The sequence below is a fragment of the Grus americana genome, chromosome 1, assembly GCF_028858705.1.
Source record: "Grus americana isolate bGruAme1 chromosome 1, bGruAme1.mat, whole genome shotgun sequence".
Taxonomy (NCBI): domain Eukaryota; kingdom Metazoa; phylum Chordata; class Aves; order Gruiformes; family Gruidae; genus Grus; species Grus americana.
In genome coordinates, this window is record NC_072852.1 from 122353213 (window position 1) to 122380413 (window position 27201).

The 27201-nt window shown below is 40.7% G+C and overlaps 1 protein-coding gene across 2 annotated transcripts in view; it reads left to right on the forward strand.

The window, feature by feature from the left end:
* Positions 1–23431, forward strand: part of PDXK (pyridoxal kinase) — a 49417-nt gene extending 25986 nt beyond the window's left edge. The window contains exons 3-12 of one of the 2 annotated variants that reach the window (XM_054818580.1): positions 3603–3707; positions 6591–6674; positions 9483–9529; positions 11788–11873; positions 12686–12731; positions 15267–15378; positions 16770–16906; positions 17459–17525; positions 18282–18399; positions 19834–23431. In XM_054818580.1, the coding sequence (XP_054674555.1) occupies positions 3603–3707; positions 6591–6674; positions 9483–9529; positions 11788–11873; positions 12686–12731; positions 15267–15378; positions 16770–16906; positions 17459–17525; positions 18282–18394 (797 nt within the window). In that variant the 3' untranslated portion in view covers positions 18395–18399; positions 19834–23431. Of the gene's footprint in view, positions 1–3602; positions 3708–6590; positions 6675–9482; positions 9530–11787; positions 11874–12685; positions 12732–15266; positions 15379–16769; positions 16907–17458; positions 17526–18281 lie in introns of both variants that reach the window. The other variant, XM_054818589.1, reaches the window with a different exon arrangement.
* The last annotated feature ends 3770 nt before the right edge of the window (positions 23432–27201 follow it).

Consider the following 27201-nt stretch of genomic DNA (forward strand, 5'->3'; position numbering starts at 1 on the left):
TGGTTGTGGGTTTTTTTTTTTTACTTTTTCATACAGGTGAACCAAGACATTTCCTTGGAGACCAATGAATACGTTATCATTTTAGAGGGATAAGTGACAAGAGTCATCATATCTTACCTGTTTTTCATTCCCATATCTGCTTAAAAGCAACTATATAACATTTAATTGCAACAAAAGGCCATAACACAGATATGCAGAAAGGGTATAAAGATGTTTATGTTCATCTGTGCATTTAAAATTATTACTAATCTGGGACACTAATGCAGTCAGTCTGAGTCAAGTGCAGTTTTGGAGAGCTGTACCATGATTTGCAGTGTTCTCTCTGCTCTCTCAGTCCAGCACTGAGGGGAATTATTTGGTGGTTTTGTAACCAAAACAAGGAAGATTCAGCTTTCTTCCTCTGTGGAAGATACAAGCTAAGATCTCACCTTAATATCCAAGACAAAAGAGTAATAATTTGATCCAGCTGCTATGCCTAACCAGCTCTGTACTCTCCACATGGGATGCAGTTGTTTTGCCAAGTACAAACTTGAAACTCATTGTTTAGTTTTCTTGGCTGTAGTTCTTGCATAATGTGTGCAAATAGCCAGGTACTGTGAGACTTTGAACTTCTATATTGAGTGCCGCAGTGAAAATATTACTGCAGAGTAGGAATTATAGTCAGTGGATAGTTAAACAGAACATTTTAGGTTTTATCTTGCTGTTTTTCAGATATTCGTATTTAGCGGCGTAGGCACAGGGATAACATTTCTAGGAAGCTTGCTTTTAGGTCTTGCAAGGCAACTCTGGGCCTTCAAATGTCCTCATTGCCAACTGAGTTCCTGTGCCTAGCCAAGGAAGACAGCGGTTCCTTGTTATCATCCTTAACTCCAACCACTCTCATGCTTTTCCCTAAAGCGAATTGGACCTCACATGTTTAAGCTTGCTATTAGCATTCCCTGCTAACTCGCTTTGGGTTCAGGGCTATGCAGTGGTTTTTTCAACATACAGTATCTGTTTGGATTTTTGCTGGACCTTACCACCATGCCTTTCCCCTTTCAAGACAGTCCCTCTTCCTGGGACCACAGGGTATCCATCCTTCAGTTTGTGAAACCCTTTTTGAACATCAATAACGGGCTTTTTCTTCTGTCCCTCTACAGAAGCTGCTTTTGGGTTGTATATTCCACCAGGAGAGTAGGATAAACACAGGGTCATGGGATCTGCCCCTTGTTTGTCATGTTACATGATGTTGCCCTGGGGAAGGGGCTTAGGCTGGTTTCCGTCTTGCTGCCAGTTTAGATTTTGTTTGTTTCTTCTTACTTGAACATCGTTCAGCTCCTAGTGAAGTCCCAGTTCTCTGCAGATCCAGTGAAGGCATTGCCCTTTTTCTTCTGTCTGAATAGCCGGGGCTTCCCTGAGAGCTTCCCTAGGGCTTTTTTTTCTTCTCCAGCTATCGTGTGATTAGACTTCAGGTTGTATTACACGTTACCAGGTGGTAAAAAGGATCCTCTACATACCCTTGGAAGTCATTGCTACAGAGTTCAGACAATGCCCCTGCCCTGTGTGGGTAACTTACCAAATCCTGAGCTAAGCTGGGCTGCTACCTAACATTTTGTTTCTGTATTTACTTCCCTCCCTCAATGGAGGATCAGTGTGACACAGACCCTGTGCATTGGCTGTTAACGGCTTGTGAGACAGCTTGACATAGGAAGGTGAACTTGCAGTTAAATAGTGAATGTGCAGGGTCCCTCTGTAGGAATAGCTCCCAAGAGTATCTAGATTGTCTGGACAATCTATCATAGTTACTTTTATGGGCGTGTGTAAGATGAATGACTACTCTCTTGCCAGCTGACCTTGATTCTGGGTGAAAACTGCACTCAGTTTCGTTGATGAGCACAATGAAATGAAAAGGACTCTGTTGTGTCCCTGTAGGGACTGGCTTTGCAGTGCTAGTAGAGATTCGAGGAGGAGAAGGCAGATTATTTCTCTCTGAAGCTGCAGATGTGACAGAAAAATACGTATTAAATACGCCGAATACTTGAGTTAGTTGTAGTTAAAGGTTCCTCATATACTTGGGGCTAGACGTGTGCCTAGGTGATAAGTGTTGCTGTTTTGAATATCACTGTGTTCTGCAATGGAACTACAGCCCTAACATAGGGGGATCCCTCACTTTGTCCATTTCTTCATAGAGACTTGCTAAAAGTCATTTGCCAGGGAGAGAATTGTCATGGCTGATGTGAGTCAGTCCCCCAGCCAGCTGGCAGTGAGTCGTGTTTTAGAGGCTAGGCTTTTGTGAGCTGAGGAGAACAAAATGATCCATCTGCTCACCCTACTGTGGGTGTATTCGCATTCATAAGAAGGAAAACTGAAAAATGTGCTTATCCTAGGCTCTAAGCACCTTTTGGCAGTTACTCTAATAACACAGTTTAGAGCCATAATCAAAGCCAACGGTTTTGATCACGGAATTTTCTAACTCCAAGAGCAGAAGTTAAACCAAATAAAATACCGTTGTCTTCACACAGGGATGGTGTAGAAGAAGAAATCTCACTTAACATTTCACTTTTCCTAGTTCCAGTTAATAAAAAGCTTTTTAACAAACTCTGAATTTATGGAGGTTGGAAGAGTTAAATTATGGGTGCTTCATCTAATATCCTGGAGGAAGCCCCGTTCTTGTATACAAGGGGGTGATGGCAGCCATCTAGATGGGCAGGCTTTGGTGATAAGGTGCAAGGTACATTTATATTTTTAAACAAATGTTTAGAGTCTCTCAAGGAAGATTCCACACCTCCCCGCCTTGAAATTGGCTGCCGTGGAGCTTGGTCCATTGCTTCCTGAAATCAGTTCAGCTTCTCCCAAGTAACTTCACCTTCCATCTGCTTCTCAGCCAAGAGTATTGGCTTGTAATTCTTAGGCATAATTCAAGGATAGGAGTGTATGGATATTATTTGTCTGTTTGTAGTGTCTTTCTGATACTCATTTGCCTCCTCCAGGATCCTCAGCATTAAAACTGTGCTATTTTTGGAAGACAATCTGTTAGATGACGTTGTATGTTTAAAGAGCATCCACAACAATGTTCTGCTGTGGTAACTCCATTCGCTATATGCAGGTTCCAGTGAACACCGTATCTGATGGGTACAGCAGTGCTGCATGCCTGTGTCCAGACAGATCCACAAGCCTGTTTAAGCTTGTCATCTAGCTGACAATCTTTTTCTTTTTTTTTGTAGTATAAAATAACAAAAATAGATTATACTGACACCCTCCCCCAGTGAAGTCCAAAACATACGTTTATCCCCCTCCACACAGGAAAGGGATCGTTGTATAGGCTCCATGGGAAAATTTGTAGGAGCTCGTGTGTGCTCTGCTCGATTTACTGATAAATGGACAGTTTCAAACTCCAGTGTAGTCACTCTAGTTCCTTTGGGGAACAGAGATGCTAAGAAGAAGTTGAGCGCGTTAACTGTTCTGCTGACAGCAGCTTCCATTTGGCAGCAGCGTTTTACAGAGGAGGAGGTGGAAATGCTTTCTGGCACTAATATCTGATGCAGTCCCTCCAAGTGTATAATCTGTGTGATCCTACATAGAAAATCTAGCTCTTGAAAAATTATCTTGTGTTTACTTTGCAGGTTATGCCCACTGGAAGGGTCAGGTGTTAAATTCAGATGAACTTCATGAACTGTATGAAGGACTTAAGCTGAACAAGGTCAACCGGTATGATTATGTACTCACAGGTAAGAAGAGCTTGTTCCTTGGAGTTCCGTTGAGATATAAATAAAAGTAAAGAAATATAAACCATATCCCTCCTTATTCCAAATCAAGCAATTATGTTTTCCCTCCTTTGATTTCTCCTGCAATTTCATCTATATATTATGGTCTGAACTGCTCATGCTGTTCAGTTTGAAACAGCCAGTGTTCTCCAGCCTGAAGGTTGTAATTGGGTGTGTAAATTGATCCCCTTGTATAGTTTACAGACTTGTACAGGCCAGTCATGTACAGGCTTAATTAATGCTTTGGGAGTGCCTGTACTGAAAAAAGGATGAGGAATGTCAGAGTATTACTTTGAAATTTATTATGAAGGCATGAGTTTAACCCTTTCTCCTAAATTTGAAGTACTGGCACTTTGTGGTACTATAGCATGATTTTATACACAGTTTGTGCTTTTTTTTCTACTTGATCTTTAAGGGGTGGTGCTTTGGATACAGAGCAAAATATAAGCAGGATTGGATTTTGGTTTTGACTCTGTCATATCTCTTGATTTTTTTGCTCTTGTTATTATTTGGGTCCTCTGGATACCGTTCTGCAGGACATAGTGACTGTGCAGTGTTTCCTTTGCTTGCCACTAGGTACAAAGCATTTATAAATATAGGCAAAGAGAACTTCTTGTAGAATGCTTTACAGAAAGGAGAGATTCTCTGTGCGGTTTTTGATAAAAACTGCTGCTCATCCAATTCCTGTTTCTCAAATGTAGATTACTGATCAAGTTTCACCTCAGTAAGGGCTATGCATCTGGTTTAGATTACAGTATCAGTTTTTTATAGCAGTGAACAGTCACTTTTTAAAGGTAAACAGAAATATATTGACAGATTTGATTGATTTCATGGCTTCCACATGTAGGAAAGTCCTTTATACACAGGGAAAACCAGAGACTTTGTCATTCTGGCTTGAAGGGTGTGGCATGTCTGAAGAGTTATTGTCAGTTCTATTTCAGGGAATATCTCCAAATTAGAGGAGACTAAGTAGAAAATAGACTGAACTAAGGTTAAGAAATTAATTTCAGGATAATTGAGTTCTTTCTGATTGGGAAATACAAACACCCTTTCTTTCCTTGAAAGAACTCACACAGAGGACATTTCCAGGAAAAGCGCACTGTTTTGTAGGAGTTTTCAGGAGATGTTAGTATGCAAAATAAAAATAATGTTTGAGTATTCTTTTAGCTGAAATGTTCCCTTTTTATTTTACTTTCAACTCTTGGAAAAGACCCCAACTCCTTTCCTATCATTGTCTTGTACTGGCAAAGCAGATGTAAGAGATTAGAAATGGTAGAAGAAAAAATAAAAATCTTCAGCAAGAAGAATTTTTTTGGAAAAAAAAAGGAGTATTTATTAATATGTCTTTTAAAATTGGAGTTGTGGGTAGATGTTTGCGTTTGTTTAAAAATCTTGTTCAGTGTAGCCATTTTCAGTATGGACAAAGAGAAGGCACGGGTAGAAATGGCACTAATTTCTTAAGATCTAATAATACTCTCGGTGTTTTAGTGTTCAGTTGCACTGTGGCTGAACTTAAAATTCAGGTTTTTTTCATTCAGGGCTAACAGACAGATTTTTCTCTTCAAACAGGAACAGCCATTTACTATAGTGCACAACTGTACTTTGTACCTCCAACAATCTGGATATGATTATTCAAACACTGAAAACAAATTAATTTGTCAGCAGATGGGATTTGATTGTAATTGTATGTCTGATGACTAAATATCTTGGCTGAGATGGAAATTATTATCTTTAGGTTGATCATACAAAATAACACTTCATTAACTTTTCTGACTGTTAGTTACTTGTAGATCTTCATATATTTGTTTCATTTACAGTAAAACACTCAAGGGAAGAGATAAATTCCAATTCAGTGTAATTTTTTTGAAACACCTCTGTCAATAATGTTAATCATACTCTGTGTTTTCAGCCAGTCTACCATCACAGGTAATTTTAAACAAAATCTTTGCTTGGCTTTTTTGACTGACTGTCATCATTTCATAGACTTAAAAAGCATTTTGGCCAAAAATCTTGGAAGCTTTTTCTATTTCTCTGCAACATCTACGAATTGATCAATTTTGCAAGTAAAAAATAAGTCTCAAAAATATATATGAAGAATATATTTAAAGAAGCTACCTTGCTAAAAATAATACTATTAAATGAACTAAAATCAATGAAAATCAATTATTAATTAATAAATGTAGTAAATAAAGTTAATACATAAAATATATAAAGAAACAACTAGAAAATAAATTAATGATTAAATAAGAATATTGTGGTGCTAGCATTGTGATTAGGGCCTTGAGATACCATAAAAATTATTTCCAGCTTATTTCACTGCTAAGTGTAAAAATAGGAATTTTATTGGTATATTGGCCATTGCTCTAAAATATTCAAGATTAATTCTTCATTGTATTAATGTGTTAGACTGTACCAGCACCAACATTAATAATAAAAAAACCTGCTTCAGATTGGAGTACAAGAAAAATGTATGGAATTTAAAATATTTCTTATTTACTGCATGATAAATAGTACTGATTCAGACTGCTGTTTTGAAGAAAATGAACGTTTATTCCTTTGTCTGACCTTTTCATATATATGTTTAAGCATTTTGAAGTTGTATGAGCTCTTCATATATAACATACTTAATAAATGGATTTTTAAGGTTATATTTTTAGTTGTTAAAGCACTGTCTGAAATTGTCTTCCACCTGTTGTTCCTGAATGAAATACTAAAACGCCTTTGTTCTAAAAATGTGTTGTTCCAAAGAATGCGAAGTATGCAGCATTTCTGTCCAAAATTAAAAAAAAAGGAAAAAAAAAAAGTGTTCATGAAAATAGACTTCACAGGTGTCTTTTTTTCCCAAAGGGTATACAAGAGATACATCGTTTCTTGCAATGGTGGTGGATATTGTCCAGGAGTTGAAGCAACAGAATTCTAACCTAGTATATGGTAAGGATGCGTATTATAATCCTTTCTGCTTCATCACTGTCTATGCCCATCATTTTCACGTTTTAGAATGAAGATGCTGTTCTGATGTTACCCAGCATTTCACAGCCATCTTGTGCTCTGATCTGTCTGGGACCAGCTGAGGCTCCAGTGAAGTTTCATTTCAGCATTGCTTCAGTGTTGAAGGAGTTGGTTTTTTATCTTTCTGATTTTATGCCTTTCAGTCTATTTCTTGCATTATTCCATCCAAAGGAGAATGCGCCTTGAGGACTGATTGTCTGTATCAAAGAAAGGCTTGTAAAATCCCAGCCGGCTGCTGCTGTTCGTAGTTCAGAGGCATAGGCTGTAAGTGCTGATAGCTGAAGCCTCTCCTTGATTTCCAAGTCAGTCAAAAGCAGGATAGACTCTCCCATGTTGCCCTGCCATGGTTTCATGTGACATCCCAGAAGTGTCTTACTGTGCCTTGTAAGCTTCATAATTTAGTTTAAACTCCAAGGCTTTTTGAACTCTGGTGTCCTCTGCTACGATTACCTGGGAACACTCAGAGCAACAGACTCCAGCAACTGCTGTCATTAACGTGTCACATCAGGCTTAAACCTGTGAGAAGAGATTCTCCTTTTTTCTTCCTAACTCTCTGAGTGTGTCAGGACTTTTAAAGATAACAAGCATGGGCTTGAATTGAGCAAAACGTTTAGAGTGACAGGGCAAAGTCAGTGGGGATTTAGTGGGATAAAAAGCTGTGAATGATGGTTTGAGCCTGGCATCTTCAGGTTCAGTAAAGTGTGTGGCCAGCAAACGTCTAGAACGGTTCACAGGATTTTCAAGGTGTAATACTACAGACTGTCATATCTGACTTAAAGTTAACAAAGCACAGTTCTAATTTAGAAAAATGTAGCAGAGGTAATCTTCATGAGCTCAGGCTTTGTTGCTTTTTAGCCTTTATTAACAGTGTTGCATTGTCAGGTTCTCCAGAGCCTTGTACTAGTAAGTCAAAGCTAAAAACTCTGTTGGAGTAGAAAGAAACATCTAGCGGTATGGAACAGGAAGTAAATGCTAAGATGGTGAGAACACAGCTAGGCTTCTAAGATCCTTTAACGGATTACAATGTAAGGAAAATACTTTAAAAATGTAAAGCAAATTACCCTCTTTTTATTCATAGAAACTTCCTTATATACTGATTGGACATTAATTTGATACCTTTGGATTTGTATTTCTTTTTTATCTTGCTAAAAGCTCTTTTAATACAATGAACAATGTTCCTTTTTAAAGTACAAGGCTAGGCTGTTTCCTCACTTTGAAACTGAGGGCACTTGGAATATGTTGTTAATACTGCTGATGATTCAGAACCTGTGCCAAGCGTGTGTTAATATTATTACACCAAGTATGAGTTTATGTACTTTGGCATGGATTTTCTTCTTGTTTCATTATAATACACTTTTTTTTTTTTTTAATGTGTACACACAGCATTTTGGTGTGTACATTTGGCATGTATGTTTTTACGCTAAAGTAAAAATGGGACTTTCTTCACAGCTATCAGCTTCTCCCACGTTTCTTTCCAACCATACTACTATTATATTCCAGAGTTTTGGGTTGGAGAGTGAAGGGGCAGGCTCTCTGAGTTTTCCATAACAAAAGTCCCTTTACTCCCAGCAGTCAGGCCCTCTCATAGAATCATAGAATGGTTTGGGTTGGAAGGGACCTCAAAGATCATGTAGTTCCACTCCCCCTGCCATGGGCAGGGACAACCTCCACTAGACCAGGTTGCCCAAAGCCTCATCCAACCCAGTCTTAAACACTTCCAGGCATGGGGCATCCACAACCACTCTGGGCAACCTGTTCCAGTGCCTCACCACCCTCACAGGGAAGAATTTCTTTCTAACATCTAATCTAAATCGACCCTCCTTCAGCTTGAACCCATTGCCCCTTGTCCTGTCACTACACTCCCTGTAAATGGTCCCTCACCAGCTTTCCTGTAGGCCCCTTCAGGTACTGGAAAGCGCAAATTAGATCTCCCCAGAGCCTTCTCTTCTCCAGGCTGAACAACCCCAACTCTCTCAGCCTGTCCTCACAGGAGAGGTGCTCCAGCCCTCGGATCAGCTTCGTGGCCCTCCTCTGGACTCGCTCCAACAGCTCCATGTCTCTCCTGTACTGGGGCCCCCAGAGCTGGATGCAGTACTCCAGGTGGGGTCTCACAAGAGCGGAGTAGAGGGGCAGGATCACCTCCCTCGACCTGCTGGTCACACCTCTTTTGATGCAGCCCAGGACACGGTTGGCTTTCTGGGCTGCAAGCGCACACTGCCGGCTCACATTGAGCTTTTCATCAGTTAACACTCCCAAGTCCTTCTCCTCGGGGCTGCTTTCAATCCATTCCTCGCCCAGCCTGTAGCTGTGCTTGGGATTGCGCCGACCCACATGCAGGACCTTGCCCTTGAACTTGTTCAACTTCATGCGGTTCGCACAGGCCCACCTCTCCAGTCTGTCAAGGTCCCTCTGGATGGCATCCCTTCCCTCCAGTGTGTCAACCACACCACACAGCTTGGTGTTGTTGGCAAACTTGCTGAGGGTGCACTCGATCCCACTGTCCGTGTTGCCAACAAAGATCCTCATCACCTTCAGACGTAACGACATGGAAAGAGGTAGGTGAGGGTGGCTACAAACCTCTGACAATTGTTTAAGACATGTGGCCTACTCTTTCAGAATTGGCAGCCATCGGGTACAAATTTCAAGTTGAGTGTGCTGCAAGAGCTTTCCCTCCCTCCAGGGTCTCTATAACTGTACCCAATTTCTAAAGCTAGATTTATTCTGTTTCAGTATGCGATCCAGTGATGGGTGACAAATGGAATGGAGAAGGTTCTATGGTTAGTACTTACCTGTTTGGATTCTCTGTATAGTGAATATTTGCTATGTAAAGATGTATAAAGGTTTATTAATGCTTAAACACCAAAACTAAGCTACTTACCCTAAGTGTGGCTTTGCGTCGCAGCATCAAGTAAGTTTGTACTTTAATTTCCTGTGTTTTGAATGAGTTTAGTATCTGGGAAGAATGATGGCTGCATAGCCCTGGGATTATTTCTAACTCTCTGCTGAGGCAACAGGTGGAATACAGACCTTGCCTGCAGGAAAATATACCCCTGTCCCTGCTCCTTGTCTCACTGGAGTTCCCTTATCTTCTGTCAGGAGCTCTGTTTTGGCTGGTAGCCTGGCTGGCATTGTCAGTGATCATGTGAATTGACACACCACTTGAACCTAAATGAAAAATGACTTATTCTGTGTGAGATCCAACAGCTGTTAGGCATAGGGGTGTGATCAGTGACAGAAGGGTTCTGTGTGCCAGTTCCAGGCTACATACTGACAAAGAAATGTTCCTTTTTGATCAAAACTAGCAAATAATTTCAGGAAGAATGCACTGTGGGAAGACATCAGCAATAATGATATTTTATGTTTTCTAGCCTTAGCTAGTCATGCACTATGAATTCCTCTTTGTCCTTGTACCTTTTTACAGTTTACTTGCTCATAAAACATCACATGAAGTAGCACTTAGCAATAAATTTGCCATTGCTTTTGTGTTCTATTCTTTCATTTTACATCTATTGCAATATTTATTGTCCTTGGCTTGTTCTAAGAAGTCAGAGATCTAGCAGTTGTAGAGTCACCTTGCAAAGCTTTAGCTCTTGGGAGAAGTCATAACCATGGGCCTGCCTGTGTCTTTTGGGTGGAAAATAAGGTAAATAGGAGAAGAGGAGAATATTTAACATGCAACCCACTAACTCATTCCTGCCATAAAAAGTAATAGAATCATTATTTAAAATGCCTTGGTTTAGATGTGACCTAGTCTTGCATTTCTGGCTAAAGGCAGAGTCCCTGTGACCATGGCTGCACGAGTGAGTTCAGTATCAGTATGACTGGTGTTCTGGTAGCACCTAGTGGTCAACACCGTGGTGGAGTTGTTGATGAGCTGTTGCTGATACAATTGGAATGGGATACATTAACACATGGGCACGTGTATGCATGCACCTTGCCCTTCACAGCTTATTAGACTAGTAGAGAAAATAAAACATGGACAAAATGGATATTAAGCCTGATTTAGCAAATAGGGTTCTGCCAAAGAATATCAGCTGCTAGTAAATAGTGAACTTTTAATAAAGGTTTTGTTAAATTGAATTACAGCAGAACTCGGGAAGGTGAGGTGCCCCCTGTACCCATCTAACCCAAACTCCTTAGCTGAGCTCTAGTGTGTGCCAAAACAGCTGATGCTTTTCAGCTTTGAGTCTGAAGAGCATACAGGCTAGTGGGCTCCTGTTACGTCTTAGTGTATGTCACCTGCTCAGACAACCAATCTCCCTTTGCTGGTGGGTCATATTTAGTTAATGAATATGGGATAGAAATGGAACAGACAGGCAGAAGGGGGAGCATTGGCCCTCGTTACTTGAAGAGCTGATTCTGCAGGCAGCAAAGTATGCTAGCAGTTTGTTAGACTTGGATGCAACACAAGCAAAATATTTTTAATATGTCCTTCTTGGAACCGATTTATAGATTAAATTGTACCAAGCAAATTATAAATCTGATTCCCATTCGCACATACTGATGTACAGCACACCCTAGAAATACTGCGCTGAAAGGAGGAGGCAAAATAATGCATAGCATGGATTTTACTTGTTCTTAAGCCCCGTCAAAACACCACAATCAATGTGAGCACACACTGCCACAGCAAAGGGCCTCTGTACTGTCAGTACAACAACAAAGTAGTTTATTTTGGATGTAAGGACATGAGAAAGGATTCCCTGTGTTGGGACACTGTATTTCCTCATGCTGCTGTGTCACCTTGGTGAGAGGGAACCCAAAAGTTCTTCATCCAGGCACTGCTTCCTTTTAATGCTGCCAGTTTGGGCCTGTCTGCTTAGCAGGGCTTCCCATGGCCTCCAGTGAAAGAAGGGCTGTTGGTTGTACTGTCACCAGCTGGAGGATGCACTGCCACTGTAGTTACTGCTGCGTAACAGTACATTGGGAGCTGTCGGGTTGCTCAGTGACAGCATGAATGATAGTTGCAGGAAGGAGAGTTGCAGTCCCACATCTCAGATGCTGCTGACAACGTTTGATACTGTTTCTTGTCCCCTAGTATGTGCCCAAGGATCTCCTCCCAGTCTACAGGGACAAAGTTGTACCCGTTGCTGATATAATTACTCCTAACCAGTTTGAAGCTGAGTAAGTATTTATTTCCTTTTATAGCCAAATAAACTTGGGGATAAAAGCAGGGGAGACTGCTACTCATTCTTTTATTGGTCTCAATACAGTGCCGTGTGTATGTATGTGTTGCGTTTTGGTTTTTAGCTCCTGCTTTCAAGTGGTGCTTTTCAGCAAACCTCCAACTGTTCCATATTGAAACCAATAAAAAATCTGGGAGTTATGTGAGGAAAAGATTTCTCTTGGTTTTTCCGGTCTCTCATTTTCATGATTACTTCTTACTGTCTCCAGAGGGCTGTATCTAGGGCAGGTTGAAAAAATATTTCTCTTCCCTTCCCCGACCTTACCCATTCCCAGGAAAAAATTTATTATATGTCAGAATATCAAAACCAAAATAGTTTGAATCAAACCTCCAAAACTAGATTCAGAAATACCACCATGGCAACATCTCATAGGAGCTAAGAATGTAAATGCCTCCTGCCCATCCTGTCTACATAGGTGTGCCTCTTCGGTCAGGAGATTATCTCTTGTGATGCATCACAGGCTGTCCCCCTTAGGGGAAGGAGCAGCTACATGGGAGATGGAGAGAAGACACTTGTGAGGGAATTTTATGATACAAGGATCTTTGCAGGAGGCAGGTTAGGACTGGTGTGAGTCTGCTCCAGAAGCACTGTGTGCCTGTACACGTAACTTACAGACAGTGGTCTGGTACAGCAGACCATGTAGCTACAAACTGCTTCGGTCTGTATGGTGCAGTCCAAGCTTTCCTCCTTTCAAAGAGTAAATGAAGCTGGAGAGCTTGTGCTCTTTTAAGATTTCTGTTTCATTCTCAGGTTACTCACGGGCAGGAAGATTCACACAGAAAAAGAAGCTTTAGAGGTAAGTAGGCAAGGGGTAGGATGTGTAAGGTCTCTTTCTGTATTCCTGCCTGCAATGCTGCAGTTTGCCATTTGTCTTTAACCTTGAAGTCACTTTGGCCTCTATCCTTTCTCTCCATCTATCATTAAAGCTTGTGCACTCCAGGCGCAAAATACTTTATGTTCTAGTGTCAGACTTCGGAAGAAACTTCCCAAAAGAAAGGCAGATAAAGGCATTACAGTGGTAATGAGTAGATCTCTGTGAGCTCGTTTTCCTGCAGTGTAAGAAGGGTAGCAGCAGCACACATGGCAAGTAACCGCACGCTGCCAGCGCTGTGGAAATGCACTGGTAGGGTGAAAACCCCGGGTGACCCTGGGCATCAGAAACCTGCATGAGTCGCTCCCTCTGCTGTCCACATGCGAGTCATGCAGCAGCAACGCTGGGTGCTAGGGCAGCCGCTTCCCATCCTCCCGTGCAGACTGTTTGCAATGAAGAGGGATAACTAGGAAACTCTTACAAGGATTGATTGAATATACTCTGCATCTCTTCCTGATGGTGTTTGCTGGAGCTCTGTTTTTCTTCCTTAAATTGACTCAAAAGGGATGAAACCTGGGTTGCAAAAGGATAGGTTGCGTAGATGAGGAACTGTGCTGGGAGTGATGGCCTTCAGGTACCTGCTGGTGAAAGACAAATCCACAGCATTGATAGCTGCTGTCATCGCCATATGGAGATGATAGATGGTCCGCAAATATACCACATTGAGGTGTAAGGATTTACCCTTTTACACAAACTGAAGAAAATAAAAGCTGCAGGGCTTGGTGATGAGGGACAAAATAGGAATATGGTTTTATTGATGTCTTGAGAAGGGCTGAGCTCTTTGTTTTGTTGACTAGTCAAGTGCTTTCATAATGGACTGATGTTATTTCTTCCAGTTTGGTTTTGAACTTCAAAGGAACACAAAATTTTTAAACAAACAGCAGCTGCAGTGGCATCCTGGAGAGTAGCTGGGGTCTGTCAGCCCAAATGTTTGTTGTTTCAACATGTTGTTTCAACATGGGTTGATTACCATCTCTTCATGGCAGGAAGCAGGTCCAAAGATTTCAACTCTTTTAATTTCTACCCCCCATCCCCTCCCATTTTACATTACCCCAGTGTGCTGGGCAAGGGTGATAGACTGTGCTTCATGCCACTAGCTGCTAACTACACTTCAGTTCTTCTATTCTCATCCTCACTAGTGGAACCACAGTCTTGAGAACAACACTGTTAGCTGAGCAGCCATTAGGTTTAGGTTTGCATATTTCGGCTGCAAACATGAGTTGCACGTGCTAAACAATTTTACAAGTTAGTTTTCTGACAGTCTGTCTGATTCATGTGATAGCTCTTAATTGTGATGGGTTTTAAAAAATCTCTTCTAAAGAGATGGAATTATACTTAGGAATGGAAACATTTTTAAAATAATTGCTTGCAGGACATTATATTTTAATCTGTCTGTCTCCCCAGCTGCATGTCATATATAGGTCTGTCCTTCTGAGTAATAATCCATGCTGGAATTTGTCCCCTTTGGAGGTGGTAGGAATTCTGCCATCAGTTTCCATGGTGACATGCTTTCATTCATTTCTGTAGCAAGACTAGTGATGACAGTATAGTCTTCTAACATAAAATTAAATATGATGTAATATTAATGTAGAAGGGGCTAAGTCCTACAACTAGAAATAGTGGTGATTAGGCTCTTTGTGAATTGTGACTCAGAAATGAAACTGAGCTTAATATTACTTCACAGGTTGATTGAGTCAGCATATGCTAGTGGATTTACTGCTGCTTTAAAACCCAACTTGTGGAAAGAGGTCTGACAGTTGAAGAAACTTGGAGGCTTTGACAAGAAAGAAAAGCAATAGAGAATTAAAAAATAGCAGAAATAAATCCTTATCATTCAGCTGCTCATGAGTCATGGCTAGCCTGAGAGGATTTTTAGTTAAACTCTTCTGGGAGAATTAATATTTTATCTGTTTTATGCTAAACTCATTATTGAAGTAATTCTTTCTTCTGTGAAATCAAAATCACTTCTGTAGCAACCAGTTGTGATGTCAGAAGTAGACTATTAATGGGTTTAAGTGAGGAACACACAGAGTGGAAATACACCTGCGAAGGTACACAATTTACAGGTGTAATTTGGGGTTTGAAACAGAATGAGAAAAGAAGATTGAAACACACATACTTGTGCCTCTGATTCTTTTAACTCTTTATTTTTGCTAACTCTTAAATGAGTAGCTAAATAAGACTTCATGACCTGGAGTTATTGGCTTTTTAGCAAGTATTTCACGATGCCAGCTCAGGTGCATGTGTCTGTATATTACTCTTTTGGTAATACATTCTGAAAACATGATGCAAATTAACTCCCTTAGTTCAAGTGAATTCTTTGACTAGAAACTGTTTTTTTCTCCTTACAAAAGATGCTAAAATAAGGTGCGTGTCAAAAATCCTCAGTACTATGAATGATGCAAAGTTTAATCAACACACATTACAGTCACTGATTCCTGCCTTTTTGCACATGGAAAGGTAATGGATATGCTCCATGCCATGGGACCAGAGACTGTGGTGATCACAAGCTCAGATCTACAAGGGCCTCTAGGAAACGACTATCTAATTGCTCTGGGAAGCCACAGAAAAAGTAAGTCATGAACTCCTTTGTTAAACTGTGCTTTCTTCTAACCTGTTCTGTGCTTTCAGTTACTTTTTTAAGAAGTAGTTTCATCAGACCCATCTGTAGTACATGGAAGGAGCTTAGATCCCAAAATGAACTTCTTCTACAGTAATATCAGAGCGTGGTAAAATGGGGGTGCTCCATGAGGGAAGATGAGCTGGGAGCTGAGCGTGATCATAGCACAGGCAGAGCACTGCCCTCATGAACAGGGCACAGGCCCACAGTATCTAAATATGGTGAGCAGAACAGGGGTGGTGATGGTGGACAGGTCCCATTGACAATCCAGTGATCATCAGAGAAAGGTGAGACAAGCCAGGTCCAAGATGAATCTGGAAAATCCAGTCATTGAGTCAGGACAGCAGGGCTGCACACAGGTGCACTTACAACATAGCTCAAGCAAGGATGCTTGCACCCAGGCCTGAGCTTCTGTGCCCCTCCTGGGCAAGTGGGCAGAGGGCATGTGGGTGGAGGATGTCTTAGGTGAGGTTGATCAGGGCTGTTAATGCCCCTAGTAGTGACCCTGACAAGTAGTAGTGGTATAAAACAGGAACTTCGAATCTTTTGAATGCTTTTATGAAAAGTTGCACTGTCCTGTTAGAAGATTGTTCCTCCTCTGATAGGTTGTAAAATGTCCTGCTGCTGCTTCTTTATATCCCCTTCTATATTGTCACCAAGATTCGCTATGTGTTTGGACTGTTGCAGGATGTTTTTACCTGAGAAGGGCATGGTTATGTGGGATTGTATATGATCTCATTTTTTTGTTCATCTAAGGGATGTAAATGTGGGCATCACATTCTGGACTGCTGGGAGGCTGTAAAAGTCTTGATATTTAAAACAGATTCCACTAAGATTCAATCAGTGGGTCTTAGCACTCAGTATGTGCCAGGTCTGGAATAAGTCTGGTCATTCCAGTGGTGATTACAATATGGCACATGGATCGGATATTCTCTGCTGATGTCTATAGCTGCCTTTGTGCCTCCATACAACCCAGAGATTATGGTTTGGGATGCCCCATCTAGGATTCAGCAGTCTCCATAAATATGCGATTTCCTGAGCAAGCTGCTGCTGCTGTCTAAATGAAAATAGGTGATTTTCAATCCTTCATGAAAATGGAGCTGCTAGCTACCTGCTTCCTTTTAAGTGAAATATGTACAGTATATAAATTGTAAATGCTATCCCAACTTGGCAAAGTTTTAAAAGATTGCACCTTTTAAAAGAGCTGGTATGAAGTTTACAGTACTCCTTAGCATCTCTACGTTCCAAACAACAAAGGAATTCAAATCTGGTGATCACTTTTATAGTAAATGCTGTTGTATTAATTGCTGGGTCTGTTACTTAACTGTCTATCTGTGTTGTAGCTAAAGCAGATGGTACCAAGATGACACAAAGAATTCGAGTGGAGTCTCCTAAAGTGGATGCTGTCTTTGTTGGAACAGGAGACTTGTTCGCTGCTATGCTTTTGGCATGGACACATAAGCATCCAAACAATTTGAAGGTGTGGGAGAAGTTATTTGTCTCTCTGCAAGTTTAGATTATGTTTCTTTTTTTTAAATTACTTTTAATCTATGACATTATTTAAAGACTGTCTTCTGTTTTGGCTTTTTTTCCTCACTTCAGAGGAAAAAATTTTCCTTTTGCCTAAATATTTTAGTTTGTACAACTTTGGACAGTCATTTCAGTTACACAGATTTGGTAATTTTTCCAAATAAGATACTATTCTCTATATAGAGAGAGCGAGCTTGTACATGATATAATTACATTTTTTTTTCCTCACTTCATAATAAGCACTGAAAATCATTTATCAGATCTATTTTTCTGGTTTTTTCCCTTAAGCACATAGAGTCCTCCATAGGGGTGTATGGTTTCTAACACCTGTTTCGGGAGAATTGAGAGTGTCTAAAATGCTTTTTCGCAAACTCTACATTACATAGTTGTCATCCTGTTTGAATTGTGTTAGTCATATTTACCTCTTAATATTATTATTTCAAAACCACTGCTATTAAGCTAGGCAGCTGAAATTTTACCTGAATATATTATGCTAATGCAGGTGGCCTGTGAAAAGACTGTGTCAGCCATGCAACATGTTCTGCAAAGGACCATTAAGAGTGCAAAAGGTAATTCATTCAGACCTTGTTCTCTTCTTCTGTCTGGATTTGCATCAGAAGAAACATGCAGAGAGCTTTCTGGGTTTCCTGACTAAAGGCAGCCCTCAGTGTAGAAGCAGCCAGAGAAATTACAGAATGAGAGCTTGGTAGTCTGGTCAGTGCATCTTCCTTACTGTGTCCTCCAAGCCTATTTTGACAACGCCCGACTGAAGATGTCACTGTTCAGCTTGTAGTGGGACGACAGTGATGCTGACTGCGCTTGACTGCTTTGCAAAATAGTGGTGGAAGAACTTGAGGAAATGCTGAGTTTGATGTGCAAGAGAGCTTCCGTTTTAAGTGTAGCTCTATCGCTTTCCCTTTGAGTGCATGTGTTTAGTATTGAGAGGGGTTTATCAACTAATCATAAACTGTTTGCTGTGTTGGCCATGTGAAGAGTGATTTTCTTTTTTCAGCTTCTCTCCCCTTGGAGTTTCCATGTCATTCAATTCCTGAGGAAATCCAGATGGGATCTGTGGGTTCTCAGAGCATGTCTATGTCACTTTCTAATAACAGCAGAGCCGTGTTTCTTTCCTGGAGAGAGGTGCAAACAGGGGTGATAAGAAATCACAGTGGTGACCTGGATCTTCCACCTTGGAAATCTTTAGCAGGGGGTAGTAAGGGAGATTGGGGAGGAGGGTGGAAAAAATAGTGGAGTAACAGAACAGTGTAACTTGTATTTTTTTATATACTGCTGTTTTTAACGACATTCTGATGCCATCTTTTTAGCACAAGCTGGAGAAGGAAACAAACCAAACTCAGCCCAGCTGGAACTGAGAATGGTCCAAAGCAAAAAGGACATAGAAAACCCAGAGATCATAGTGAAAGCCACCGTGTTATAAAGGCTGTACGTCTCCAATAACGCACAATGTATTGATGTCCTCATTTCTTTCCTGTAAATTGTAATATTTGCCTTAGATCTGTGACAGAAACCTGACTTTCATGAAATAGTGCCCAGCATAGGCAGATATCCACTCTCAAACATATGTGCTGGCCTTGCTCAGTTTTAAAAACAAAACAGTTAGTGTACATTGAAGCATATTACCAGGTATCAAAATGGCTGTCAAATTCACTTAGTCTGTGTAGTTACCCAGGGCAAGAGAGTACAATGTTCCTGCCTTGCCAAAGACTTTAGATGTGAATTTGCTAATAGAATGCTTGACTGACTGGAAAGATTCTATTTCAAGATGGCATCTAGTGCCAATGGAGCTGGCTCCATGCTCCCTTTTCCTGGAGATATCTGGTTACCTACTCTGGTATTCAGGATCTCAGCTGCTATGAAACTAAGCAGGGTTGAAACTACACACAAAGTTCAGGTTGTGTGTAGGAGTACTTTGAAGATGTTTGGCATTTAAGTACTCTGAAGTGACCTTGAGGTATCATTCATGTTACTGATAACAGCTCCTGTTTCTTGTCTATGAACAGCTGCAGTTTTTGTAGGTACTGGTTGCTTATTTCTAATGTCCACGGGTGCCCACATGATTTTCTTCCAAAAGCTGCTCGAAAAACATCTTCATTAATAAGATAATATCTTTATTCAGTAGCACTGACTAGCAGTTTGTAGTTCTACCTCTGAGGCCAGGTTTGGTTGTTTTCTTTAGTTTTTAACTAAGGACAAACATTCCGTAAGGACAAAAGAAAGCAGCTCTTAGCCTGAAAGCTGGCTACCCTAGTTTGTTCTTTATGAGTGGATGTACTTACAAACTACGTAGGGCACTTCCACTTAACAGTACTGAGCCCTGTTGGTAGGCTTATCAATGAAGCAATGTGTTAAAAGGTAGTATTTTTAGTTAAGTCAGGTTTAGTAAGTTACATATGGTTACCACATGCTGTGAAACAGACAAAATTAATTTGTTCATAATGTAAGTCTCTGCAGCCTACGCTGATTAGAGATGATGGAAATGCATTATTATTAATGCATCTTTATTTCAAAATTCTGCTTCATAAGGCTTCAAAATGGGATTCTTAATAATTTCAGCATCCTATACATCACAACCACATGTTATGCCAGTAGGGCAGATACACTGACAGGTACTGACTGCTTGTACTTCTGTATGATTTCTGTATAGGACTGAGGTTCCTCCTTCTCCCAAGATGAGGTCTAGTGTGTTGTAAAATCCAAACTCAGTTGATGAGCTTTATTTGTCTCAGACAGCATAGGGAGATTAAAATTGCATTTCTCCTTGCAGTGACATGAAACAAATTTGCATTAGAGGAAAGGGCTGAGTTTTTATTGTTTACCTGAGTATGTTCAGGAAACTCACTCTTGGGTCTCTCCTAGGTACCTTTCCTGCACTTTCCTCGTCATGTTTGCATAACTGATAGTGTCACTTGCACAGCTCGGCAGTCCCCAGAAGAGCTGGTTTGGAGATTGCTTTGGCCACTGAAGTCTTCTTATCCCACCACTTTTGTGGATTTTCTGCCATTGTAAAAGTTAATTGGTTTCACCTACTAGAAGAGTACTTTATCCTTAAAGTGAATTTTTAGCTGAACTGATTTTTTTCATAAAGATTTCATAATGAATAAATTTCTAAAATCCCTCATTTTCAGTATCTCTGAAGCAAATTAAGAGGTGAACACATCTTGCAGTAAATTGTAACAGGCAAACTTCCTCTCATGCATTTGGCATTAAAAATGGGAAAAAAAAATTCTTACGACTTGAGAATTTTAAGGGAAAAAAAACCCAACAGAAATGACCTACAAAACGTAACTCTACTGACACAGTTTTTAGTAACCACTGCTATGAAATAACTTCCTAGCAATAATAATTTTGGTGATGTGAACAGTTGTTAAAATTAGCAGTCAATAACAGAGATGAGCTCATGGCTGATATCCAACCTGTAAAAAGACATGAACTATCTTAACAGTGTGTATAGATACCCGATGGGAAGCAGTGAAGAAGAAGGAGCCAGGCTCTTCTCAGTGGTGCCCAACGAAGGGATAAGAGGCAACGGGCACAAATTGAAATACTAGAAATTCCATTTAAACATGAAAAAGAAAATTCACTGTGAGGGTGATCAAGCACTGACACAGGTTGCCCAGGGAGACTGTGGAGTTTCCAAGTTTCCATCCTCGGACAATTTCAAAACCTGACCATACACGGCCCAGAGCAACCTGCTGTACTTGACCCTGGTTGTGCAGTGGGACTAGACGATCTCCAGAGGTCCCTTCCAACCTCAACCATTCTGTGATTCTGTGTGAGTTGCCTTTCTTTGCAGCGCTGCATTTTTAAATTGATGCCATTTTTTTTTTCCTTCTTGAGACACAAACTTCCGGATAGACTAGGAAATAGCTCAGTATTAAAAATGTGCCCCCTTTTTAAATAAGCTGCTTTTTGCTTGGCAGTTGTGCCAGGAATACAGTTGCCTTTTTTGAGATAGTTGCTTTCAGCAAAGATAATTAAATACTGTAGCTGGTGATGCATTTCAACAGTTGAAAACAAAAGGATTTTAACAGTTTCTGGCATTGATTAAAGAAGTGTTGCATGCCATTTTCCAAACATAACTATGAGTTTATTATCTTTTAAAATTAGACTATTTCACGTGGAATCGTAAAATTGCTACCATCCTCTTGGGAAGAAGGGTTCAACATACTGAACTTCCCTGCCTGTACATACCATGGTCAACATTGTGGCATTATGCTTGACACCCTCACCCAGCTGTATCCAGTTTTGCAGCTCCTATGGGTCACATATAAAAATCTTCAGATGGCCGAGCTTTGAGACCTCTGCTGTGTCCCTCAGATTGCCAAGAATATAGATGAATCCCAGGAGCGGTTCACATGCAGTAAATCACACTTGCTTTCTAGGGTTCCATGGCTCGAGCACAGCTTAGCTGGGTCTGGCAGTGGCTCCCGGTGCACTGCCTGCTACAGCCAGGGCTGTGCATTGCCCAGCACCCCCGCACCAGCATTAGCTTCGTTCCCAGTCACGTAACATGGCCTGGGGCCAAATTGAGAGCCGTGTGGTGGCCATCCCTGCACTCATGCAGTACAAAATTGAGGTTCTTTGGTTCTTCACATCAGGGGATCAACAGGAGAGAGAAGCTCAAAGTTGGCGTTTAATTTTTTTTTTTTTAAAGCAGCATTAAGTATGCATTGTCGAAATTTCCCATCAAAGAAACTCCACCTGTTGTAAGCATGTACACATGGGAAAAACCCTTTTAGTAAGTGTGAGATGGCAGTTGGTTTTGGCACTAAAAAAACAGACTTTCACAAGGGAATTGAGAGAAAGGCAGGGCTAGTTTTCTCTGAAATAAAGCAGGTTGGAATTTAGGAAACTTAAAGTTACCTTACAGACAAGGTTTCATCTATAAACCATAATGAACCTTGCTCTTGCCATAACAAAGGGAGTGAGATGTTTGCTGGAGCAGTTTATACCTGTCAGGTGTGATCTCTTCCCAGTGCTTCAAAGAAAGAATCAGCTCAGTAATTCACACTTTCCTTAGAATCTGTGACACATACATCCTTTAAAAAAAAAAAAAAAAGGACAATGATACTACTGTGCTCAATTTGCAAAAGTTCTTCTTTTACAGTAGCTGGATTCTGTAGCAATGGGCTTCTGGCTTCTGCTTAAGTCCCTGGAAGTTACTCATGTGATATTTGTTTTAAACTCCCACTGACCTGATCTAAATTAGATCAGGTTTAGGTCTTCAGTGAAGAGTTGGGCTTAACATGTCTTGCCAGGAACAAACATCAGAAATTATGTGTAAATATATTCTGTAGCTAACATTTTGTAGTCACAACAGCCTAACAGGTATTTTTAAATGTCAAGGTATACATACTTAGATACATTTTTATTTGTTCAGAGTTACACAGCACTTTTTCATAATGTTTGCAGAACAAAATTCAAAGACTCAGCACAGTCCTGTCCAATCTTCTGTTTGCTCCTCTGCTCCTGCATATAACATCTGTATCTATTTCTGAGCTCTTACTGTCTTTCTGGTGCGGCTGGAAAGTGTCTCTTTATTAGACTGCTGCCCACTATTTATTTAAGGGCTTGGAGGAGGCTTATCAGGGTTGTCTGATCCATATGCAGATCCTTACATGCAGAAAAACGGTTAGTCAAAACCAGTTTAGGTCCCAATTGTTTACAGGAGAACAAGCAATTTAGCCCAGAAAGTGGAGTCAATAACTAATGGATAATCTTCCGTGATCATCCTGACAGCATGAAAGGTGTCTGTAACGCACCAGTCCAGCACTCACCAGTCAGGGACTGCTAACTTCGCTGCCATGCGTACTCGCTCCCCTGCGTACATGTGAAGTGAGCAGCGAAGGATGCTCCTAATGCTGAAGTAGATGTACGCATGGGAGCGGTGAATGTTTTGCGTCCAGTCAACTTCCCCACCATTCTTTCTCTTCACTTGTACTACAAGTAATTTGCGTTGGATCCCTGTTTTTCTGGAATGAACTTTGCGGTGTATGTGGTCAGCCATTTTGATTACTGCAAGTGCACTCATGTGCGGAGCCATCATGCAGGAGAGGCCAAAAGTTGTTTACAAACGTTCTACTCTATTCTGGGCCCGGATTAGTCTCTACATGCTTTAAATTCCCCTTTGGGAGACATGCATAAAGACATCGTGCTAAGATCAATGCTATTCACGCTCAATATATACTTTAGAAATCTGCAATATGAATTGTTAACTTTAATGTTTGTTTGCTGATTTTTATCGTAAGTGGAAGAAACCTATAATCAATGTGTTATACAAAAGAATCAGAGGACCAAGGTTTCCAGCTACTCATGCTGCCTTTTTGAGTATCTTAACTGTATCTTGATTGGATGGTGTTAATTTGTTGTCTGAGACTGTTACAGTGATTGTATTGATTTATTTTATTTTTAAATATGTGGCAAGGAAGATTGTAATAAAAGCATCTACATCTAATATACTGTGCACACACAAATTGTTAGATCCTATTTTTGAATATGTTAATCATTTCAAAATTAAAAAGAACAAGAACAGTTTGATAGTCTTGCTGAATAAAGTGGATGTAATTAAAGGTTTTCCTAGTTATATCCTAGTGTAGAGAAAGAGTAGTTAATGGAAGAGTGCACTCTAGTCATGTCATTGTAAGATAGTGGTATGTGGAAATGAATAACATACAATTTATTTTTTTTTAAAGAAGTTTCATGGGAAGACAACTGCTGGCATTCTGCACCACTGCTCTTGCATGCCTCTTACATGCGTGTGTAGGACCTCTCTGCTTTGTGCTCTTTATTCCTGTATACAAGGTGAGCAGAGGAGCTTGGAATAAGAACCACAACTCATTTTGAGTTCTGTTTCTTGGGCAGCGTTTAGCTGCACTCCCCTTCCCAGAGTAATTTTTATCTTACTGCAGAGGTTAGAGCATCCGAGACTGTACGGTAGGAAACAATTGTTCCTTGCGTGTCAGAAGGGCTTCTGTCAGCACTCTCCAGTGCCTCTGCTATGGCAGTGTTTTGCAAGAGGAAGAGAGCAGGTATCCAGTTTAATGAGAGCACTGGTTATTGGAGAAGGTGCTATGTCAGTATGCTTATGCCCACTGGAGAAGTTAGGCTTATATTTATACTAAAGAAAACCACCTCTCCTGAGTAAAGGTCTCTGCCCATTTAAATAATGCTTTTAGAAGCTGAGACATAACTTGCAAAGTTTGGTCACTGTGAAACCAAAATATTTCTTCAGAAATAGAAACAGAACCTGTTCTTTTACATCCCATTGCAGCCTTATTGGCTCACTGACTGGTCATTCAGCTCCTATGAGAATCAGAGGATAAGATTATTCAGAGAGCTGTTCTTCATGAAAGACCTTTGCTTCTGATAAGTCAGAGCCTACTGGTGAACAGTTTTGTAGCTTTCTAGAGCACGTCAGTTAAAGACACTAATCATCAGCCATGGAAACTAAGCTTTGAGATGTTCCATCACAGCCCCTAAAATAGCTGTTCTCTTTTAAATAAATGAGTAAAATGGTAGGTTTATATATGTGTGCAGGAGCAGATTTAAGGTAAATCCACGAGGTTCAATCAGAAACTGGAGAAGTGTGCCCTGAGCTCCCAGCGAAGGGTGTTGACTGCAGAATGCAAGGGAGCTGCAACTGTCAGCACACGTTTTTTCAGGAGCGCCAAAGCTAGTTTTCACATTTTCCAGAAGGGAAGAATGCAATTTGACTTTCAACAGCCTAGGAAAGTTCCCATCTGCTTCACCAGGAAACCAGTGCCAGGTGACAGCCCCAGCACCACCAGCCACCAGTTTGGTGCTTTTAGTGGTCCAGTGGCAATGGACCTCAAGAAGAATGGGACGCTCCCAAGTATGCTCCTAAAGAAGCATGCATTCCTGACTTAGTGCCTCCACAGTGCAAATAATAGTAATAAATCCACAACGTGCAGAGCGGTGAATGAGGCAGCACATTATTAAGGTAGAGAAAACCAGCAATATGAGAAGGCTGTGCCATATGTTACCACTGAAATCATACGTACTCCTTACCTATTGCCCTTGTGGTTGCATTGCTATTTAGAAAAAAATCTGTGTGTAGAAGAGTGTAATATATGTAGTCTATGTGTGTGTGTGTGTGTTGAAGCTTTATTTGCAATGTGGTGGGGGTGGGAAACAGAATTTGGGGGCTGGCTGCGTAGGCCTTCAGGATGTGAGCAGAAGGTCTTAAAGAATTCTATTTTTATAGATTGTGCTGAAGCTTTGGGTCCGAGCCACACATAGCCTTTTCTTCCAGAAAAGTAAAACGGTATGGAAAGAGAGTCAGGTGGCTGAAATATAGTAGGGATAGTACAACCCCACCAGCCCTGGACAAACTGAAATAACTTAATAAAAGATGCCTTTTTAAGTAATATTTTTTTAGTGCTGAATTGTTAAACAAAGAAATATTTATGAGCAAACTTTCTATGTACTTAAAGTTTGTGTGGTGCTTTGTACTGACTAGGTGGACTTGTTGTATGTTTACACATCTTAATGATTGTCCTCCAGGCGTATGTAGTAATTCAATGACTTTTATGCCAGAAAACCAATGAAGTTCTGTGTAATAGCAAATTATTTTATTTCTAATGAAATTGTAGGCTTTTGTAGTGTTTGTGTATTTTCTGGTTGGCGGTTATGAGTTGTATTCTTTCTGCAGTAAGGCTTGTACGCTTGATTGTAGAGAGAGGCAATAGTACGGTAGATACCATTGTTTAAAAAGAAAACCCTAAATATTGTTGCCTTATCCATTATAAAATTGGGTAAGTTGTGGCATAAGCCTGAAATTTAGATTATGCATTGGAATAAAGGATCAAATACACCTAGGGCAGGTTAAAAATAGATGAGGGATTTGTTTGTTTAATTAAATAAGACTGAGGGATCTCAGGGGTGCTTGATAGCAACATGTAAATGGACAAGCCAAGAGACTGGAACAAAACTAGCTCATTCACATTTTATGAACCTGGCCGAGCTAACTTCAAGTGCTGAATCTGTGCAACAGATAGATGAGTAGGCCTAACGGTAGAAAACAGAGATTTTTTTTTCCCCCTGTAGTTTGCCAGTGGTAATACTGTGACGGATTTTAATAGAGCGATCTCAATTTAAATTCATAAATATATTAGCTTTCAGAAAAGTTGAGTTACCAATAAAATCCCATTCAGTCAAAAGGCAAGCTGTTAGCAGGTTTGAAATCTGAACATGATTTCTTCATCTTTGCTATACTTATTGGAGTCTCTGTTTCTTACGGCTGCGAGACCAGGGCTAAAGCACAACTGTCCATACGTGTGTGTGTGTATATATATATATATTTTTTTTGTGTGTGTGTGTGTTAGTCCTTCAGCAGCTGTCTAGAAAGTGCAAGGGTCTGCAACATAAATCAGTTTGTGGAGTATGGTCCTCCGCTGAATGTTGTGCTCCTGCCACAGCAGTTGGTGATCTGGGAAAACTGTGAGCATCATTTGTTAGGTCTCTTTTAAGAAACATGGCAGCATCCCCACCACACTTCTGAAAAATCACTGCTGCAAAAAGTAGGGGAGAATCGATCAGAATTCTTCTTTCAAGAGTTCCCAAGTTCTGGAGATGTTAAAAGTACTTCTGCTCTGCTGAGTTAGCAAGAAAAATATCACCGCGATTAATAATGCATTGCTGAGGGTGGAGGCTATGGAAGGGAAGAGCTCTGTTTTGCACGCTTGGCTGTGCCTGTGTTTTCCTCCCCTGGGAATCTGTGGGTACAGTATACCCGTGGTGGTGGCAGAGTGACTGTTTTGCCTGCACCCTCCCTTGGGGGAACTGCGGAGGAGTTATTCTGAGCAAGTGGGAGATGAGGTCTGTGTGAAGCTGTCAGGCTGTTCCTTTCAAAGCGCTGTACCAAAGCTCTGGTTCAGCGCAGCTCTGTATGCGCTTCGAAGCGCATGACAAATGGCGCGCTGCTTTCCTGGCTGCGATCTAAGGCAGCAGGGTGTTCATTCTCCTTCTCGTTTTGGGAACCTAGTTCAGCCGTGCAGTTTCCCTAGACTTCATCTATAGGCCATGGAGAACAAGAGAGGCTAAAAGCGAATTATTCAGATGATTTGGGCTAGGGTCTTGTTCTTTGGAAAAAAAAAGGTACAAACTATCAGCTGCTATGGTAGATCTAATGCGTCCAGCACAGCTACACCACAAAACTGCACCCTAACCTTCCTCTCCCATCACTTGTGCTGGCCCTGGTACTTG